The sequence below is a fragment of the Cornus florida genome, unplaced genomic scaffold (assembly GCF_030987335.1).
Source record: "Cornus florida cultivar Cherokee Brave unplaced genomic scaffold, ASM3098733v1 CherokeeBrave_3.0.0_Hap2_Chr07, whole genome shotgun sequence".
Lineage (NCBI taxonomy): Eukaryota > Viridiplantae > Streptophyta > Magnoliopsida > Cornales > Cornaceae > Cornus > Cornus florida.
Genome location: NW_026775577.1, coordinates 17,838,897 through 17,860,021, shown reverse-complemented (window position 1 = coordinate 17,860,021; position 21,125 = coordinate 17,838,897). Strand labels below are relative to the sequence as shown.

The 21,125-nt window shown below is 36.0% G+C and overlaps 3 protein-coding genes across 4 annotated transcripts; 2 read left to right on the top strand and 1 right to left on the bottom strand.

Annotated features, from left to right (window-relative positions):
* The first annotated feature begins 286 nt into the window (after window positions 1–286).
* On the top strand, window positions 287–7,865 carry LOC132266645 (folate transporter 1, chloroplastic). 2 transcript variants are annotated; one of them, XM_059767574.1, is made up of 11 exons: window positions 287–513; window positions 622–698; window positions 1,426–1,502; window positions 2,655–2,745; window positions 3,163–3,256; window positions 3,846–3,919; window positions 4,230–4,340; window positions 6,633–6,704; window positions 6,801–6,821; window positions 7,059–7,126; window positions 7,621–7,865. In XM_059767574.1, the coding sequence occupies exons 1-11, from the start codon at window positions 396–398 to the stop codon at window positions 7,751–7,753; spliced, it is 936 nt and encodes a 311-aa protein (XP_059623557.1). In that variant the 5' UTR covers window positions 287–395; the 3' UTR covers window positions 7,754–7,865. The 2 variants fall into 2 exon arrangements, with proteins under 2 accessions (XP_059623557.1, XP_059623558.1); XM_059767575.1 differs by having other exon boundaries at window positions 288–513; window positions 4,233–4,340.
* A 1,890-nt stretch (window positions 7,866–9,755) lies between these two features.
* On the bottom strand, window positions 9,756–11,995 carry LOC132266644 (uncharacterized). The gene is made up of 4 exons (XM_059767573.1): window positions 11,506–11,995; window positions 10,930–11,109; window positions 10,595–10,836; window positions 9,756–10,065 (listed from the first exon to the last, which is right to left on the bottom strand). Exons 1-4 carry the CDS (start codon window positions 11,800–11,802, stop codon window positions 9,816–9,818), a joined length of 969 nt encoding a protein of 322 aa, XP_059623556.1. The 5' UTR covers window positions 11,803–11,995; the 3' UTR covers window positions 9,756–9,815.
* Window positions 11,996–12,860: 865 nt separating this feature from the next.
* LOC132266642 (CDK5RAP1-like protein) lies at window positions 12,861–19,992 on the top strand. Its single transcript, XM_059767572.1, has 3 exons — window positions 12,861–13,191; window positions 16,824–17,881; window positions 18,926–19,992. Exons 1-3 carry the CDS (start codon window positions 12,905–12,907, stop codon window positions 19,432–19,434), a joined length of 1,854 nt encoding a protein of 617 aa, XP_059623555.1. The 5' UTR covers window positions 12,861–12,904; the 3' UTR covers window positions 19,435–19,992.
* Window positions 19,993–21,125: the final 1,133 nt, after the last annotated feature.

The window sequence follows — 21,125 nt, the reverse complement described above, 5'->3', positions numbered from 1 at the left end:
TATTTATATGTGTTTTTTGTGTGTATACCCGTGGTGGTGGTGGTAGGAGTTTGAGAGGTGGGCGGTAGTGGTGGCTGTGTCTGTGGGGATCGGTTGTGGTAAGTGAGGATGAAAGGAGCACCAAACACATGGTTAAAATCTGAGGGGTATTTTGGTCATATAAATATTTTGATATTTTAGTTTAAGAATTATTATTTTATTGAAGGGTAATAGTGTCTTTTTTCATATTTTTAGGGGTTGTTTGGTTACCATTTCTGACAGGGGTGAGTGTTCAAAAAGAGGCCAACTGTCTGTCAATTGGGCAAACTTCCGGGCTCTGACTGTAATTAACCCTTTCTCGTTGTAACCTTGAAAACTTTAAATCGCCAACGCCAAATACCGTTGGTCGGAAACAAATGTCGGCGTCCAAATCAGTGAATTGGCAATGGGAGAACGCCACCGCCGGCGCCGTTGCCGGAGTTGCAACAGCCGCTTTCTCCCATCCCTTCGATGTTATCCGCACTAGGTTTCAAGGTCTCTCTATATATTCACATGCTATGATGTGTGTGTATATATATGTATGTATATCGATCAATTTCTACTGAAATTTTGATCTGTTTGATTTGACTGTGTAATTTTCAGTTAACGACGGTCGAGTCAACACCCTCCCAAACTACAAGAACACTCCACACGCTCTCTTCACCATTGCTCGCACAGAGGTTCGTTTTTCTTTCTTTAACTTTCTACAATCCACATTTCTGAGCTCTTAGGGTTTCTATTTTTATCAATTCTCATCCTTTACATCTACGCTAGTATACCTATATATATATATATATATCAATCCATATTTAGTTTCTCCCAACTTTTGCTGTTTTATTCAATAATCTCCTTATATTATTAATCAATAATAAATGAAAACCCAATTCCGAGAGCCTTAACTATATAAATATATATTGAATTTTATCTTCTATCTACAGAGTTCTTGAAGTGGCGTACTGATACAGTGGTATGCAAGTTAAAGTGAAATCCCATTTAGAGTGACTGATTAGTGGCTCTTCTCAAGCTAGAACTACAATAGACAATTACTTTGTTGGAAGTGACACGGAAATTAAAAAGCATGTCATTAATCAGTGTGATTTCTGGCCTAAAATTTATTTTAGTTTATTTTATTTTTTGTATGGAATTGTTCATGGATAATACTTGGAATAGTATAATGGTAGGTAGGGGAGAGAGTTGAATTTACTTGTGATGGGCTCAAATACAATAAACATCCATTGGAAGGATTGTTGGTACAGGTCGGTGAGTAAATTGATTATGGGCTCTCATTGTCGGTTATTATCATTTTTTTCATAACGGAAATTATTATCTTTTTCCTTGAAACATTCTAAAGTTATATAATTTTTCAGCTATAGCATTTCTCAGTAATCATATTATTCCTTGTTTCAGGGCTTTAGAGGGCTTTATGCAGGCTTTTATCCTGCAGTTCTTGGATCAACGATTTCATGGGGCCTATATTTTTTCTTGTAAGTGCCAATGTCAGGGTTATATCCAATTGTGGATATAAATGAATTTGCTAACTAGTCCTTATACTGTGATATGGTAAAGGTTCCGTTAAATTAAATGCTTATGGGCTTGGAACTTTCATCTAACCTATGTACATTCAATATGTTCTGCTCTATGCTTGTGTGTGCATCTGTGTGCATTTAGCTTTTGTCGGTTGTTGTTGGGAGTTCATTCTGTTTTGGAATCTCCCCATTTGCTTTGGGAAATTCTGAGTGTTGGAACTCATTCGGGACGCTTGGAGGGCTACGCCTCTTTGTGTTTGGTGGTGTATTTGGCTTGAGAGAAATCGGAGATACTTCAATGGAAAGGAAAAGCCTATCTCTATGCTTAAGTTCTTTATTCTTTCCACTCTTTTTTGTTGGGTTTTAGGGAGGGATTTTCGATCTATAGAGGAATTGGTTGTTTTCTTGGCCTCTTTGAAGGCTTGAGGCGTTTTGGCCTTGTTTTTGTACTTGGGTCTCGCTCCCCTTTTGAGTGGTTCTTCAATAAATTTTACTTATCAAAAAAAAAAAAAAAATCTGAGTGTTAGTTTTACTTTTCACTATTTATTCTACGTTGTACCCATAGTATGTTCTTCTTTTTTATTACTTAATATATCTCACACAATCTATCTATGGAAGATGGATTAATGGTGAAATATTATTATGTATCTGTGTCGGTAGCTTGCTTATGGTACATTTACCTTGACAAAATGAGGTTGTTTTAGCTAATTGATTCAATATTTCATATTTAAAAAAGAAAATATACATGTGATTATACAATTTGACAATGAAATATAGTTTTAAGGATGCAAATAAATAAGCAGCTTACTATCATATCCGCATTCTTCCATTTCAATTGTTATTGGATATCCCCTGGTAAAATTAAGAGATCAAATTCCATGGAAGTTACACAGGGAGTTGTTTTGAATATAAGATTTGGTGTTGTCCGTGGTGGTTGTTCTGTTTACTATTCTCTTGAATGTCATAGAGGAAATTCAATCGATTCTATTTCAGTAGAGCACTTGGCCTTTACTTGGTGTGATTTCACTTGGATTTCAATCAATTTTATTTATTTCCTTGAAAGATGTGCCCATCTGACATATAAACTTAATACTTTTGTTCTGATTATAGCTATAGTAAAGCCAAACAAAGGTATTTAAGAAACAGGGAGGAGCTGAGCCCGGGTCTTCATCTCGCTTCAGCTGCAGAAGCAGGAGCTTTGGTTAGTATTTTAAAATGGGTTGACTGGGAAGAATAGCTTGAGGTCAATATTTAGCTGGAATTTGCAATGGCTCTTGTTTGAACATCATATGAGGTGTTGTGTTACTGTTACCATGCAGGGTCCACTGGTTTCCAATAGCTTTAAGTCTTGAAACCATTGCATTGGAGGTCAAAGTATTATTATATTTCAAATTATGCAACTCATTTTTAAGTGTTACACAACACTTTGAACCATTATTGTTGAGGCAAATTGGTGTCTAGTCATATTCTTGTTTTGGAGCTATGCAGATTTTGTTTCCAAAAAATTGAATGATTTAGAATACTTTTTTTTTTATTTTTTAATTCTATATCTTCTGTACATGTTCATAAAAGTGCTGTTTGTGTCTTACTTACAAGAGCAACCTTGTGGCTATGTCAGGTCTCTTTTTGCACGAATCCTGTCTGGCTTGTTAAAACAAGATTGCAGCTTCAGACTCCTCTTCATCAATCTCGACCATATTCTGGGTTTCATGGTCTTCTTCACATCTTATATTGACTAGTCAAAACATGCTATTTGTGATATCCTTTTTTTCCTTTACGAGTCATCAACTTTGGCTCAAAATATTTGTAATCAATTTTAGTCTAACTGTTCTTTTGTGTGCTAACATTACTGATATATTTTTCGACATCAGTCAGAGTTTCTGGTAGATTATTTAGTCCCTTTCATTAGATTGATTACATTGTTTTATGTATTTGTATTTGTTTATACAGAAACTTTTTGTTATATATAAGAGATTTTTAATTAGGGACATCAGATTTAGATGTTCAAACTTAGAACTTCAACACCACCATAGCTATGACCTCCTCGCTTGTTTACATGGCAATTTTTTAGCTCTTGGAGAACTCGTTAGTGAGATATTCAAACTTGAAAAATTCAACACTTCTTTACATTGTAGAAAGTATTAATGGCATCCTTGTCAGAAGTTCTTGTTTATGCTTTTGTAATTTATGTATTTACACGTGTATGTATTTGTGGTGTGTGCTTACATGATATATGTACTTGTTTGTTCTTGTTTTCTGCTTATTGAATGTGTAACCTTTTTTGGTGTCTTTTAATTTCAGATGCTTTAAGAACCATACTGAAAGAAGAAGGGTGGACTGCACTTTATAAAGGGATTGTGCCTAGTCTCTTTCTGGTAAAATAATTTATTTATTTATTTATTTGTTAACCTTTCTTTCTTTTTACTTTTAATTTCTTTTTTGTAATTTCACTTTTACAATGTGCTGGTATAGCCAACTTATCCTTTTTTATATAATCAATTATCAATTTGTTTCCCCTTCCAAGAGAAGGAGAAACAGTAACAATTTAGTAAAATTAGTAATTTGCATAGAATGCAACAATTGTGAGTAGAAGTTTAGGGATCTAACCTTTCAGGTGGTTGACACCGCAGAAGCTTTCTATATGTTTATTGTTTCTGCAACTTACCCGTTTTTGTGTTGCTTTAGCAGGTTACCCATGGTGCTATTCAATTCACAGCATATGAGGAGCTTCGTAAAGCTGTTGTTAACTTTAAGTCAAAAAAAAGGAAAGAGAATTCTGGTGATGACACACTGTTGGTAAGTCCTTGCAATAATGCTCATTTGAAATTTTGGGACCAGTTACCAATATGAATGTGCATGTACCTTACAAACTTTTTGTTACATTTACATTCATGTATACTATAACATTGGAACCTATTTTACTGCTTGAAAGTATTTTATTGTCGTGGGTAGGATCTACCTGGCGGTCCTGGCCCCAGCTTGTTAAGTGGAGAAAGGTGATTTCCTTTATTGTCTTTAAGATGGAATTTGTTTTTAGCTGATTTCGTCTCTTAAGCTTCACAACCAAGATGATAATATTAAGTTTTAATGAATTGATTGAGATTTTTCAGGCTCAGTTTAGTTTGGAATTAAAGTATTTAACTTGAAAGCATTTCTGGGCATCAAGGAAAAGTGGGCGTTATGTGCTAGTATGTACAGAAATTTAGGATCATGCATACGGGTTTTAGGGATAAAAAGGGTTATTGATGTGGTGGGTGCACAATAGAGTTGGAATATGGAAAGAAGAAGAAACACAAAATATACCTGAAAAACTCACAGAGGCCTTTTAAGAATATCGTTTGGAAGAAGTTAGTGGTCTTGCCATTAGAAGGGTTCAACAATTTGAAATGCCTGAGGTCATGCACAGTCAATCAACTAATCCTGAACAAGTGCAAATAATAATACAACTTATAAGAAATGCCTGCTAACTCCGGAGCCGATTAACCATGAATACAATACATCCTTGTTAGGTCTTTGAGACTCATTGTTGGCAAATTTCATCCAAAATTCAGTCTCTGTATATTTTTATTTTTAGTTTGCTTATGTTTGAATGTTAGTTAGGATTAGAAATCTCGCGATCCATGGACTATTGAACATCAAGGTGTTTGAAGATCATGACAAGCGTAGAAAGTTAAATTCATATCATTAATACTTGATTCACCATTAGATTTCTATTTTGTGCTTTCATATAATCAATATGATTAAGGTGTAGACACATTTTAGAATGCATACAAACTTTTTTTTCTTAAAAAATAAGTTTTATGAAGAACAGGGGAGTTGGATCCTTAGTGACCAACTTCAATAAATTGAACTTGGAGTGGATCGATCTAACTGTGCGGACAAAGTTTCCTATTTTGTTTTTAACTCTAAAATCATAATTCTTTTAGTCAGAAACAATATATAAACATTCTTAAGGTTCTCAAATACATATACAGAAAAGACATGCACATACTTATAGCATCATTGAGCGCATATAGGCAACTAAGAGAGCATTTATTTTTCTATTCAGAGTATTGATTTCAAATTTAGAGGAACGTCAGAGAATTTAATACCAAAATCACACCAGGAACAAGGGAGTTGGATTGCTAGCTATGAAGAGCAAACACAGTGAGAGTGGAACGTGTTGGTGAAAGGATTCGTAGATTGACAGCTACGGAATTCTAGTAGAATGTCTGGCTAAGTTTGGATCTTAGGTGATGTAGGTGGTTCTATGGGAGTTAGAATCTGATTCTTAAAATTGTAATACATAGCGGATTTGATCTTTCTGGTCTAGGGTCCTGTAGTATTTTTCCTATGGGATTCTCACATAAATTTGGTGTTCTTGATAGATCGTTATTTAATTATCGGTTTTATTTATTCTTTTTATATTTCTAGTTGTGTTTGTTTAAATAAAATAGTGAAAATTTGTTATTGATAGTTAGGGTTTTGTAAGACCTATTCACACCCCCTTTAAATCTAGTAGGGACCATATCAGTGTCCAGAGTGATGGTCCTCCCTCCATCCCCAAGTAGAATGTGAACAAGCTGAGCCAAGCTTAGTGCTCAAGGTCAGGTCGGTAGCATTGAGGTCATGCTAACCAAGCTCAAGCACCATTGAATTTCATGCAACTATGCTCAGGTTGGGTTCAAACTGTTCAGTAGGAGATTAAATTAGATTTTCTTGGTTTGATTACTCATTGATTTGGATGCTAATGTGGTTGTTTCTTAGTTGCTTTTCTGTTGCATTTACTCATGCAAACTCAGGTAAGTTCAATTTAGGGTGAGCCTTGGTGCAACGGTAAGGTTGCTCCATTGTGACCTCAAGGTCACGGGTTTGAAACGGGAAACAGCCTCATGCGGAGGTAAGGCTGCATACATCTGACCCTCCCTAGACCCCACAATGGCGGGAGCCTCATGCACTGGGCTAACTCTTTTCTACCCACTCTCTGATCCATGCTTAGTGATATTGAGGAGTGCATCATCTGTATATATATTTTTAACCGACTTTGCCTTCCACCAGTTTATAAGTTTTAACAGTCTATTGATATTTTTTATTTTTTATTTTTCACAGAATTCAGTTGATTATGCTACGCTGGGGGCATCATCTAAACTGGCTGCCATTCTTTTGACATATCCATTTCAAGTAGGCATATTTGTTGGTGTAAAATCCTTATATATGGATTTGTAATGTAGTAGTTGATCATTGTTTTTAACGTGGTTGCATTGCTATTTGTTTTAGGTTATTCGAGCTCGATTGCAGGTATTAAAATAGTTCTGAAGTTAATGTGTCTGCTCTCTATACGTGTGGTTGTCAAATTAATATAGTTTTTCATGTATTTAGGAAAAAAATATATATATATAGTTTTTCATGTAAGAAGAGAATAAACTGCCAAAATTTGTTCTCATGTGATACTGATACTGCATAACTTTTTTATTCTCATTTTTTCCTTCTATTCTGCAATAGCTGAAATTTGTATATCTTTTTCTCCTACTGCAGCAACGGCCCAGTAAAGATGGAATTCCAAGATATGTGGATAGCTGGCATGTTGTGAAGGAAACTGCAAGGTGAGAACAAATTTCTAGTTTTCCTCAAAAGAACCCTCTAAAATTATCTTCTGGCTGTCATCGGAGGAATAATAGAAAAACATTGTTCTTTCTCAGCTGTTTGGTCTGCTTGATTGGTGATTTGGTTTGTCCTTAGGATCGTTTTCCTGAATTATATGTCATCTGATTGTAGCATTGTCATGTCCTTCTAGGCATTTCAAAATTATAAATTAACATCATTAAATGTATCTCAGACAAAAACAGGCAAAGTTAAATAATTCTCCCTTAAGATTGGGTGCTCAAGGACCGGACAGAACTTTCTAGGGTTATCATTACATCCTCCCATAAAATCTGATCAGAAAGTTGTGAATTACAAGAGATATGGTGGGGTTATTGGTCTAAAATTCTCAACAAGAAAAATATGTTTGCATCATTATTGAAGAACATGCTGTCTTAGTTAAAAGCTTCATGTCATTACACACTTCAACTAATTGTATTTCTTTTTGGGCTTGCAGATTTGAGGGTTTGCGGGGTTTTTACAAGGGCATCACAGCAAACCTGCTGAAAAATGCCCCTGCAGCATCAATAACATTTATTGTGTATGAGAATGTCCTGAATACGCTAAAATTTCGATCAAAGATTGATTGACATTTTTTAGTTTTTCCTTCTCCTTAATATATATTTGATAGCAATGGCAATTTTTAAATTTCTGCGGTGAAAGAAGAATTAAATGTCAATGACGTGTGTATCACAAGTCTAACTCTATAATGCAAAATACATCCATTCATTGCTTCCACGTTTATCAACTACATGGTGGAACTGCAGTGACTTCTTCATTGCCTGTGGGATGCCTTTCGTTTAAGTGCTTCATTGATTATCAAGAACATACTACTTCAAGGTTTATGATATTGAATAAGGAAACAGTACCAAGGAATTGTGATTACTCATAAGTTTGGTTTTATGCTAGTCAAGTACTCTCGCATAATAATATTGGTGACGTATTAGACTACTGTATAGTGGCTTCACATATCCAATCCTTCTATGCGCCACACACCATTAGGTACCATAAAACTTCTTTAAAATTTTTCTTCATTTCTGTACTCTATAGATATGAAAAGCCATGCTATACTATTAAATGCACTTATAATTGCTCTGGTTGTACATTGTCGGCTCAATGGTGGTCTTGTCCTAGACCGTCCCGTGCCCATGGTTAGAACCACAGGGCACTTTAGCTGCACATACTGTTCAGTTCTATATTTGATGCTTTTAGGTCTTCTGGGAGGAAAAAACAACAACATTAGCTTAATCAACGCGGGGCATTGGCCATTGTCATCATCTCAGCTCTCATCCTTTCTTCCTCACAGCTGTGTGTACAATATGTAAGTTTCCTACCTGCTTGATATATATATAGATCCTAGAAGAAAATATGGAAAGATTCTGTAAAGACTTCTTGGTTCAGCTATTGAGTTTCATGAACTATGACCTGCTTGCTGACTTGGAGATATGTCTATTGCTTCCTCTGGATTACAGGCTATGTGCATTGTTTCTCTAGGTCTCTTTATTTAAAGTAAATGCATGAATAGATTTTGTACTAATATATCATGTTTTAGGCGGTATTGAGATCTGAAATGTTTTATATATTTCTTAGATTTGCTAGAGAGAATGATGATACTCATATCAAGATTATACCAGCTGGGTGACTTGACCTCATAAATTTGGCTGATTAAGCAGTCTCTTACCAAGTTTTTGAACCTGTTTTTGATTGGGCATGTTGGTAGCTTTGAGCACAATAAATAGCCAATTCGGAATCTGGTTTAAACCACGGAAAGAAAGAAAGCTGATTTTACTTACCGGAAGAAAAAATTAAGAAAAGAAAAGAATGGTTAGCTGGTGGCGAACCATTTAGGATATTGTCAGTCTCCCCATTTATATAGTAGATGCTGCCAACTTGATGCAAGTGGTCACAAGATTTGTGAATTGGATCCATTATTATTGATTTCTAGTCTTCTTATACACGGTATGAAGGGAAAGAATGATGTGTGATTCTCACTGCTCAGTGTCCTTTTACAAGATCATTACTCCAGGTGTCGTGATTTTGCAAGGTAGTACTCAAATTATTATTCATATTTTGGTTTTCTGGATTGTGATTTACTTTATTTTGCAGTCATGCTAACATTGGAATTTATAGTAAATTGCTGTTTGTTGTTTGAATAATGCAACTTGGTTTGGTATGACTGGTCATCAGAACCATATCCAGAGGGCCTTCCTTCAGTGGCCTTCAATTTTTTCTGCCTTGCATTTCGTCGACTCTCTTTGATGTTACTGTTTGACTTCAATCCCTTTTTAAATGCCTTTTCTAGTTAGCAAATTAGGCAATTGTGATCTGGGAAATCAATCTATAAGATTTCACTTGATCTTTCCAAATTAAATTGTCACTGTTGTTTATTTTTGATTTCCACTTTTATTCTGTCTGGAGTTGCATTATAAGCTGATATATTAGCATCAGCAAAATTCATTCAAGTAGGGAAACATGATCCCTGCTCTCATCGTAACACACAAGAGTGATGGCGTTATGCATTGTTTATACCACATTCATCTAAGAAAAGCATTGTTGCATCTCAGCTAAAAGTGAAAACAGTACACACTGAAATAAGTGAAGATTATTTATTTGTCGAATCATAATTTTGATTCCATCCCAAAGTATTTTCTGCTAAGCTACAGGAAATTTACGGAGGAAAGACAGGATCTCATCCGAGACTTCTTGAGCTTTCTCTTGGTGGATGAAATGGTGGCCATCTAGAATGACTACTTCAAGGTTGGGGACAAGGCTCTTGAAAACATCTCCTTGTATGTATTCCTTTGTGCCGCCACAATCAAACCCTATATCTTTATCACCAACTATGAGCTTTGTTGGTACTGTTATTTTCGATCCCTGCCATGGCGCAAGAAGCTCCCAATTGCTGTCATCAGTTGATAAAATTTAGGTCAAAGATAGCAAAAAGATTAATGGTTAGTCAGGTATGTTCCTGCGAGCCGAAATTGAATTATCTTTAAGTGCTGAATTAAGTTCTGCAGTTGAATTGAGACTACATGAATCAAATATAGATGATTTAACTTCCATTCATGCAGACATATCAAACTGCAAATCTCAACTGCTTGAAAAACTACATGACAAACACAGGTTCTTAGTTCTTGCACAGGAACACAAGAAAATGAGACCCTTGTATGTAAATATACCAATTCGAATATATGTGTATATATGGATGTGAAAATGCACTACAGTTTGAATAGTTAACATTTTGGTTTTCTTGATTGATGAAAATGAGACCTTTGTACGTAAATATACTATATGTGTTTAAGTTTCACTATATTGTGTCAATATGGATGTGAAAATGCACTACAGTTTGAATAAGTAACATTTTGGTTTTCTTGATTGATATTGCTTAGAGCCATAGCTGTTGTCAAAGTCAAGAAGTGTGAAACACTCACAGGTCCATGGCACGGTAGTAGTTGAGAGGTCCGTTGAAGCCAGACTCCTGAAACTTGTCTGCATAGACCTGGAGTTCTTCCTCTGTAATCCATGGTGGCAACAATGACGGTGTCTCTAGATAATCTATTATCTCCATGCCAGGAGGAGCTATCAGCAGATCAGTCTTGCTGATCAGAAAGAACTTCTTCATCACCGTCACGTAATCATACCTTGCAAAAGCCTTCTCTGCTCTCCCAGGTTCCTATATTAAACCCATCCCAACCTTTCAGTGACTGATATATTACATACATACATTAGATACAGGTAAATATATACATATAGAGAGAAAGGGTACCTGGAACTGAGAGATGTAGAACCCATCTCCAAACATCTGCTTGAAGGATTGAGTAAAGTTGATATTAGACCTGGGTGAGAATGGAACAGATAGACAAACCATTCCCTTCACTCTATCAGGTCTGAATAAGCTGAGATGCCAAGCAGCCACTGCTCCCCAGTCTGTTCCCACCACAAAAGCCTTCAACACCATGCAAGAAACAACAGTGAAACTTTCTTACAATATATCTTTGTATACACACACACATAGAATAGAAGATATGATAGCATGTGTATTGACTAGAGAGGAGTGGTAACACAGGATTCATGTAGCCGACCCCAAATAACCGGAAAAAATGCTTGATTGTTGTTGTTGTTGTGTGTGTCTATATATATATACACACACACACATACAGAGAGACAGAGAGAGGAGGTGCAGTTCTCCAAAGTGATCAAGGCCTTAATAGAGTGGAATGGAAATGAAAAATTCATGTAGTCAACTCTAAGTAATCGGGAAAAGGCTTGATTGTTGATGTTATACATATATATATATATATATAGCGAGAGAGAGAGAGAGGGGGGTGGTGTTTATTCAGACCTGTTGTTCTCCAAAGTGATCAAGAAGGCCGATGAGGTCGCCGACTATATGGAAAACAGTATAGGAAGAGGGACTGAGAGGAGAGTCAGAGTCACCATAGCCTCTCAAATCAGGTGCAACCACATGGAAGCCATGGTTAACCAGGTGGGTGATCTGATGCCGCCAAGAAAACCATAGTTCAGGGAAGCCATGGAGGAGAAGAACAAGTGGCCCTGTCCCTTGCTCAACAAAATTCATCCATATACCATTTGTTTTGATCCTTTGAAAATTGACACCACACATCATCATCCCCATCATGTTGTCCAAAAAAATTCCCAACTTTTCTTTCTCTGCGATCTTTGCTAGAGACAGAGAGAGAGAGGGTTGTTCGCAGCTCAAGAACAGCCGTGTCTATTGATTTTTCAATAGTCGGTATGGAAAAGTATGTTGGTGGGTTTTAATCGGCGAAAGTCAAAATTTGGTGGCCTTGTTCATTTGATGACCTATAGCAGTTAATTGGTTGAATGATAAATGACATTAATATTTATAATGTTCGAAGTGACGCGACTTTGAATAAAACATGTCCTCTGACCTTGAATTTTTTTTTTTTTCTTCTTCCAGAATCCATATTTTCAAGTATTTAAAATTAAATTAAAAAAATAAGAAAAAGAATGACAGTGAGATTATAGGATTGATCTAACAAAATAGAGAGCTCAACATCTGCTGTGTAACCAAAGCCATCTCTTTTAGTAGAATACGATCAAAACAATGATAGCTGATAAGGATGGTGTTTAAAAAAGTTATCCAAAGTTGGTGGGTTCACAATTGACCCAAAAAATATTAATGTATCATAAAGAATTACAATCAAAAGCAAATAGTGAAACAGAAAAATAAATAAAATAAAAAAACCCAAACCATTGTACCAAAACGAAGTTCCAATAAATTTGAGAAAAGGTTTCTAATGAATTACGAAGTGAATATTAGTTCTCACTTCTTACACCTCGAGAGAATGCTAAGTGTATTTACGGTACAATTTTAATTTTTAAATTTATTTAGTGAGACATGTAAAGACAATTCACACATTCACTTTGCTTGTTGGGAAAATACTAAATATAGTCACAATACAATCTTAGTCTTTGTATTCATTGAGTGGGGCGTATAAAATAAATTATTAAAAATTGATAAATAAATTATTTTTATTATGTTTTAATATTTTTTTTCTTTTAAATCAACCAACACTTGGCACTCTCCCGAACTTGCACTGTACCAGTAGTGAAAGCTAATTAACTGTGATTTATCAACTGGATCAGAAATTATTATTCATAAAGCCCAGCCCATAACGGCCCAAATCGCCACTCTCGCCCTATCCAGCTTTTAGCAGCACAGACGACACAGAACACAATCTCTCTCTTTCTCTCTCATGGCAGCTTCTCTCTCCTCCATCTTCAACCAACCTCACTGTGCAATTCGCATCAGAATTCCAAGACGATGTGCTTTCAATCTCAGACCTCTCTCCTCAAACCCCCAATTAATCTCATACATTTGCCACCATCGCGTGTCTCGTCCGCTCAATCGTATTTTCTCTCTCAACTTCTCCAGGAAATTCTCTCAATCTCAACTTCCTCTCTCCAACAAGACCGAAATTCCAAGTCTCCATCACTTCATTGCCCAAGCCGCTGTCACTGCTTCCGAGACCCAGCTTTCCGAGTGAGTTCTCTGTTCACACTCCGATGAAATGATGTTTCTATTGGTAATGATATGATATCTTCTGTGTAATATTAGAATTTATCGGTTTTGATTTATGTGTTTTGGTTCCTAATAATTGAATGTGAAGTTCTGTTCTTGAAATATCAGAAATGTCATGAAATGTGAGTATGGGTTTCAGAATTCTCCTTTTTTACTTTTAAGTATGAACTAGCAGTGCTGAGGTAGTTGGGTGAATGGATTTTCTTCAAATGTTTTTATTTTAGGATCTTTAGGAACAAGATGTTAATTAGCATAATTTTCATTGATGGGGCTGCCGATGAATTTAAATTCTAGTGAATAGCTCGGGCTAGAATTCTCCTTTGTTATTATGAAATGTGATTATGGGTTTCAGAATTCTCCTTTGTTATTAGGATGCAACTAGTTCTGGGTATAATTAAAGAGCCTTACAGTAACTGGCTTTGATTAGACTAAATTTTATTGGTCAGTTCATATCTGGCATATAAATTTTTACCCTTTCTACTTGAAATGTGAACAAGCAGTGAACCTGCCTGCTGAGGTAGTTGGGTAGAGGAATTTTCTTCAAGGGTTTTCTTTTAGGATCTTTAGGAATAAGATTTTAGTTCTAGTCTTCATTGATGGTGCTGCAATTGAAAACTGTTTATGAATGGCTTAGCCCAGCTCATATTCGTTCATTAAGCAAATGAATTGAGTTCGAGCTTGTTTATGAGGTCATTTACAAAACAAACCGAGTCTGAACAATGTCTCGCTTGACTCATATAGGATCGTGAACACCTTGCTTGTACAGAGGTGGTGGGTTAAGGCTAGTATAACTTAGCTCATCAACACGTCTTATAGAAAATTCTGTCATAATTTTAGTAAGTTATGTACTTATTTTATTGGTAAAGAAATTAATAAATTAGAATAAAAATATAAAAGTATAAAAAACTAGGATAACAAATAAATAAATTTGTCAAGAGCTAACGACCCAAGTTGAGCCTGTTTGAGAGCAACCTGAGAGAAACTCAATTTTGGCTTTCTGAGCTTGTCAAAACCAGAGGCAAGCCTTTACAATCTCAAGCTTGGCTTGGATCATTTGTAGTCCTCAACCTTTTAATTGATCCCTCCTATAGCAATTTAAACGAAGTTCGATACACCTACTTGCTTCCTAAACGCATATAATCTAGAATAGGTTTGTCCAGTTGCTTCTTCTCCTTATACTTTCTGAACAAAGTTGCTCTTTATATTGTCCCCAATAAATGTTTCCTTAATCTTTGTCTACAATAACTAAAATGCAACCTATTGCAGAAAGTTGTAAAGCTATTGCCCAGGACCCCTAGCATCCCCACTCACCTTTTCACATTTAGGTTGGTGCATTGTGATGCATATGGTTTATATGAATTTGACTGCCCTAAACATTGTACTCCTTTTTAAAGCTTTACTCATTTTCTTTTCTTTTTTTAATAAAAACACTACAAAAATACCAAAATTCGTGTGAGTAGAAAGTAGAAATATTAAGAATTGAAAGGGGAAAAATACAAACAATGAATATGTATGGCTAAATCTAGAAATATATTCATAAAGATTTAAAAAAAAAAAAAAAAAAGATTGTTAAAATTCGACATAATGCATCTATACAAAGATACTTGACCACATGGGGATCAAGTCCTTCATTTTGAATATTGGCAATTGAATTTGAACTTGAATGAAATGGCTTCCCAGTAAAAAAATAAAAAGAAAAATAAGAGAGAGAGAGAGCTAAAGTGTCTCAAAAGAAAAACATATTAAAATTTTAAAATGGAAGAAAGAACAAAAAGATTGTTAAAAAACTATGGTTGATGTTTAGAGATCTACTTTAAAGCTTCTAAGATTCCTTGGTTCTTCAAAATATTTGGATGATATCTTCATAAGCGAAATAATAGTAAAAATTTCTATTGTTCTAGTCTTGAATGTAGTATATGGTACTTTTAGGGCAATACAGGTCCAAAGTTAGCAACTTTTGCAAATAATGACTAAAACTAGGTCTTACTCTATTTCCAATCATCTTTGCAAAACCCAGCATCGTTGAGAACATTGCGTAATGGACTTTTCTTGGGTAAGTTAAAACTGATCTGCATGAAGTTTGCCTAAAGCAGAGAGTTCTTCTGAAGTTCATTACACTAACCTCCCTTAATATTGCTGGGAAACAGTGTTAAAGGAACCAACGAGACTGCAATTTTATCCTCTATTTATTTATCTTAATTTTAAAGAGAAATAAATAATTCTTTATAAAATCAGTCATTGACTTGGAATCCCACCCGAGTCAATTCACTCATTGATTCACAATGGGAACCCTCACCATCAACCCAACTCAGCAATCTCACTTTAACCATTCCCAAGTCTACCAATCTTATGATAAATGGTGATGTTGACTTGGGAAGCTCTTTGTTGAACAACTTGAGGATGCCTACCTTAGATTGTTTTGTTTGTTTCACTGCTGCATTTCTTTGTTAGTAACGTAGTACGTTTGGCAGGAGGGAAGGAAGGGAAGGGAGGGAAGAGAGGAGGGATGGGTCAAGTCTCCATTGTTTGTTACGAGGGAAAGCTAGATGAAAGAGAAGGATGGATCAATGACTTAGGGAGCCCTCCTGGTCCATCATTTCTCATGCCTCCAAAATTAGATGGAATAGAAGGATATATATTGCAAAGTGATATTATTACACTTTATCAAATTTTGTCAGATTTTATAATGGGGGTACATTGGTACAATGGTAAAAGAATATAAAACATGTCATTGACTTTCCTCTTACCAAAATATTGGAAGGTGTCACCTCCTTTAACTCCCTTCTACTCAACCAAACAAAAAAGGAGGAAAAACACCTTCCCTTCCCAGCTTCTCTATGAATGCCTTATCCATCCTTCCTACAATCTCTTTCACCAGTTTTTCCATCCTTCATACCAAACGAAGCATGAGCGTATTTTCATCATGCTTAAAACTACTGTTTTGATTCCAATGAATTTTTTTGAATGCCGGAAAATTGTGTCCCTGTTCCATATTGAGTTCTCAATTTTTTGGGTCAAAGTGTGGAATTGTAAAGTTATGGAGGACATTGTAGATTTAGTGGATAGCTTGAGAGCTTAGTGTTTTTTCGGTCTTTGTGCAGGTGTATATGGGCGTGCTCCCCTTTTGAGTGCTTTTTAATGAATTCTTACTTCTCAAGAAAAATAAATAATAAAGAAGAAGAAGAAGAAGAAGAAGAAGAAAGAAAAGAAAAGAAAATCATGTCCCTTTTGAGATTTGAAAACAGTTGTTTATTGATCTCCTAAGTTACTGCTTTAGCACTTTGAGCTTAAACATTGGTTATATCAATCATTTGCGAAGTTTAAAGTAACACAACCGGGTGCAGGTTGTTGATTGAAGATTCTGACAGTTCATTAATTTATTGGCAGACTCTGTAGAATTTATGTATAAGACCTCTTTCTATATATATTTTGATTAGTTTCCAGTATTTATGAGATATGTGTTTTTGTGACTGAAGCTCGGAAACTTTTGTGTGCAAGTCTTATAAGTTATAATGTCAATTCAATAATATATCACAGTATTGCACATTATGCGAAATAAAACTCAAACTTTTATGCTTTGTTTTTCTGTCTAGCCCTGTATCAGCTTCTGAAGTTCTTCAAAGAGGTCGTATATATCATGAAACTTATGGATGTCAAATGAATATCAATGATATGGAGATTGTATTATCTATTATGAAGAAAGCTGGATATAGTGATGTTGTGGAGGCTCCTGAGAGTGCAGAGATAATTTTTATCAATACTTGTGCTATCAGGGACAATGCAGAGCAAAAGGTGTGGCAGAGACTTAATTATTTTTGGTTTCTAAAGAGGCACTGGAAGAGCAATGTTGCTATAGGGAGGTCACAGTCCCTGCACCCTCCAAAAGTAGTTGTGCTGGGGTGCATGGCTGAGAGGTTAAAGGATAAGATATTAGATGCAGATAAGATGGTTGATGTGGTCTGTGGACCTGATGCTTACCGGGACTTGCCACGACTGTTAGAAGAAGTGGACTATGGTCAAAAAGGGATCAACACTCTTCTTTCACTTGAGGAAACTTATGCCGACATCAGTCCTGTTCGCATATCTAAAAGTTCAATTGCTGCTTTTGTATCCGTGATGAGGGGTTGCAATAATATGTGCTCTTTTTGCATTGTTCCTTTTACTAGAGGCAGAGAACGGTCACGTCCTGTGGAATCAATTGTGAGGGAGGTGGCAGAACTTTGGAAAGAAGGTGTGAAAGAGGTAACACTTCTTGGACAAAATGTAAATAGCTATAATGATGCATCTGGGGTTGAAAGTGGGGTTGAGCCAGGAGTCAATTGGAAATTTAGTGAAGGCTTTGCCAGCACGTGCAAGGTGAAAAAAATGGGATTACGTTTTGCTGATCTCCTGGATCGACTTGCTGTAGAGTTTCCAGAAATGCGGTTCAGATATACTTCCCCACATCCTAAAGATTACCCAGATGAGTTATTGTATGTAATGCGAAACAGATATAATATCTGCAAAAGTATCCATTTGCCTGCACAAACAGGGAGTAGTTCAGTTCTTGAAAGAATGCGTAGGGGATATACTCGAGAGGCATACTTAGAACTTGTGCAGAAGATTCGTAGAATAATTCCAGATGTGGGGATAACCAGTGATTTCATATGTGGTGAGTCTTTATCATATTATTTTTGCTTACACTTAGAGTTATATTTTGAATGAAATTGCACTAATTCCATTAAGCATTAAGGATGTTTTTATACTAATGGAAAACTAAACTACAAGTTGTGAGTTACCATTCTATGTTGCACATTGAAGACCATATGAGCCCAAAGTTGGAGTTACTGGATAATCCAAAACATGTTGGAAACGTTTAAAATTATGTATGTTCCTGTTTATTTCACACATAAAAGAAGTGGAATAGGTTGAACGACCATTGTTATTACCTTTATAAATAACTTGCATACAGCACATGTTTTTATCGAGTTAGAAAAAGTCATTTATATGGACTATGGGTAAGGTACCACTTGTAGTCTTATCATTGATGAGAGTGTAAAACTTATACATAAAAATAAATAAATAAATTAGTGTCAATGCACTTTTATTGGCGGCAGACCACTATCTTAGGCATAAATCGTACCTTTCTATTCCATATCTGTTTTATGTGAGCTAAGCCTTCAAAAATAACTCTTTGCAAGCTGTGGGCTTCACTTTCTTGGTTTGGGCCCAAGTCTGAAGCCGTCCTCCTATCAGGGGAGGGCTTTGCTGAGCCCTGCTGAGCTCCGCAGGCCTTCTAGTTGGTTTCATCTGTCGACCTGATGCGTGGCGCTTCTTCGTGATTCCTCGGCTTTTGTTGTTTGGGCATTAATTACTTAATCATTGCTTTCTCCCTCAAGTGGTCCGGCAGTTTGTGCTCTGCATGCTTTTGCCACGTGTCATTTTCTTAATGCCTGGTTTTAGTTCCTTCCTCAAATAACAAATGGGACTTAAAACCCTACTCCTCCCCTTTGTAGGTGGTAGGGGATGCTGCTCAAACTGACAGCAGATGGTTTTATTGAGACAGCGAAAAACTTGCTGTTGTGATATGTGCCTTAGCCAAAAGCTAATGGTTTACAATTTTTACCTTTAGCTAAAAAGTGAATAAATAAACGAACCATTAACTTTCTATTTGTCAATATTCTGTCCCCTAAAACTTGCTGATTCCTTTTTACAGGCTTCTGTGGTGAAACAGAGGAGGATCACAAAGACACACTAAGTCTCGTTAAGGCAGTTGGTTATGATATGGCATACATGTTTGCATATAGCATGAGGGAGAAAACCCATGCCAACAGGAATTATGTCGATGATGTTCCCGAAGACGTAAAGCAGAGGAGGTTGGCAGAACTCATTGAGGTTTTCCGCGGGAGTACAGGTCAGTGTTATGACTCCCAAATTGGTAGTGTTCAACTTGTGTTAGTTGAAGGACCCAATAAGAGAGCTCCTGACACAGAGCTAATCGGTAAGAGTGATAGAGGTCATAGGGTAATATTTACAAATATGCCGGTCCCGGATAAGGATGATAATGATGGGAAGCGGAATCCAATAGTTGGCGATTATGTTGAAGTTCATATATTGAAATCCACTAGAGCATCACTCTTCGGAGTAGCACTCGCTATAACAAAATTGAGCTCATTTTACAACAGTATGCATGAAGGAGCTGTCGCCTGTGGAAACAGAACTTGAAACCGAAGCTGTCTTTGAAGGTTCTTTGCAAAAAAATTAATCCTTAAATTAACTAATCGTGAGATCAGCCTCTTCTTATTTTGCAAGGTAGGGTTGAGTTCTTTTGCTTTCGTACTGAAACTCGAAATAGGATCAACGATATGCTTGGGTATACTTGCTCTGGCTACGGTTGTCCGATCTTGAAAGATTGTAACTAAAACTTGAGCCAGTTTGAAGTTGTTGCTTTCAAGCTGCATATTCACATTCCTTAGAGGTGTCGGCACAGGTTTTCGTTTCCCCTTTAACTTAGGTGTTTGATTTTCTGGTATATGCTTATTGTAATTAATTATCAGACTTTCATGATAGATGAATTGAGGAGGAAAGTGCTTGAGCAACATGATTTCTATAAAGAACAGAAACAAGCTGCTTCAAGAAATTAGCTTGGACTCATTTTAGTGATATGGTGTATAAATTGTATGCTTCATTCATGGTGGTTTTTGGATATTGAGCTAGGTCAAGACAGTTTGATATTTTGCACTCTTTGGACAAATTTGTCAATGACAAGTGTGATATTTTGCACTCTTTGTGCAACTTTCTCAATGCCTGTAATATTTCCCAGTTAATTGAAAACTATCTGAATATCATAACCTAAAATCCCACTTCTTGACATGCACCACACCATCTCATGCAACAAACTGTGTGCATGTGTGTGTGTGTTTTTATTTTTTTCTTTCCCGGAATGGTAAAGCAAACACACACACACACAGAGGTACCGGGCTCAAACCCCTCCCCTCCATAAGTGGCACGAAAAGTGAAATGTACTTCATTGATGAAGTTGAACAGTCAGAAAATATAGTTCGGGTCCAAAAACAGTTTGGCAATGGGCGCTTCCATAAACACCCTAGGGCTATACCACTTCCCCTCTGTAACAACAATATCTTGTCACGTTAATAATTCCTAAATATATGTCACTCTTATTCCTTTCTGGAAATCATAATGTGTGTGTGTGTGTGTGTGTGAGAGAGAGAGAGAGAGAGAGGTGTTGTGACTGAAGAGAACTGAAGAATGATTAAGACAGGACGATGGTAAGAGGCAAGAGCACATAGAAGAAAGATGCTGACTATTTCGGCACCCACTCTTTGCCCAAAAACTAAGAACAACTCTCTCTCTCTCTCTCTCTCTCTCACTCACTCTGTGTCGCGCGCGCGCGCACACACACACGTACAGCCGCGGTACAGGTAACCTATTTCATTTAGTTCACAGCTTAAAATCATTGTAGATAAGTATAAGTTCATTGCATTTTTTTTTTAAAAAAAAGTTATTTGGTCATAGCTCTCCAGCACACTCGATTGAACTAAAGTATGATGAAAAGTATTAATATTATTATACTAATATTAAATGGTCTATGTATTAAATATTCTTTTGAAAAGTCTTGAAGAATCATTTGAAAATATCTTAAGAAACATATTTATGAAAAATTCTTTCTTTCTTTCTTTTTTCTTTCTTTTTTTCTTTCCTATTTATGAAACATTCTTGAAACATGTATAGATAATATGTGTGTGTGTGTGTGTATATATATATATATGTATATGTATATAAATTACTAAAATTGTAATGGTTATTAAATGTTCATGTGTTAAATATTTTTTGAACAGTCTTACAAAATATATTGTAACGGTTATTAAATGTTCATGTATTAAATATTGTTTGAA

What these genes read in the sequence shown, in the direction of transcription:
- LOC132266645 (XM_059767574.1), top strand. Translation starts at nt 396, where the DNA reads ATGTCGGCGTCCAAATCAGTGAATTGGCAATGGGAGAACGCCACCGCC. An exon ending in TATCCGCACTAGGTTTCAAG is followed by an intron (nt 514 to 621) that starts GTCTCTCTATAT and finishes TGTAATTTTCAG; the next exon opens with TTAACGACGGTCGAGTCAAC. An exon ending in GTTGTGAAGGAAACTGCAAG is followed by an intron (nt 7,127 to 7,620) that starts GTGAGAACAAAT and finishes TTGGGCTTGCAG; the next exon opens with ATTTGAGGGTTTGCGGGGTT.
- LOC132266644 (XM_059767573.1), bottom strand. Translation starts at nt 11,802, where the DNA reads ATGATGGGGATGATGATGTGTGGTGTCAATTTTCAAAGGATCAAAACA. An exon ending in TCTACATCTCTCAGTTCCAG is followed by an intron (nt 10,837 to 10,929) that starts GTACCCTTTCTC and finishes GGTTTAATATAG; the next exon opens with GAACCTGGGAGAGCAGAGAA. An exon ending in TACTACCGTGCCATGGACCT is followed by an intron (nt 10,066 to 10,594) that starts GTGAGTGTTTCA and finishes AACTGATGACAG; the next exon opens with CAATTGGGAGCTTCTTGCGC.
- LOC132266642 (XM_059767572.1), top strand. Translation starts at nt 12,905, where the DNA reads ATGGCAGCTTCTCTCTCCTCCATCTTCAACCAACCTCACTGTGCAATT. An exon ending in TCCGAGACCCAGCTTTCCGA is followed by an intron (nt 13,192 to 16,823) that starts GTGAGTTCTCTG and finishes TTTTCTGTCTAG; the next exon opens with CCCTGTATCAGCTTCTGAAG. An exon ending in AACCAGTGATTTCATATGTG is followed by an intron (nt 17,882 to 18,925) that starts GTGAGTCTTTAT and finishes TCCTTTTTACAG; the next exon opens with GCTTCTGTGGTGAAACAGAG.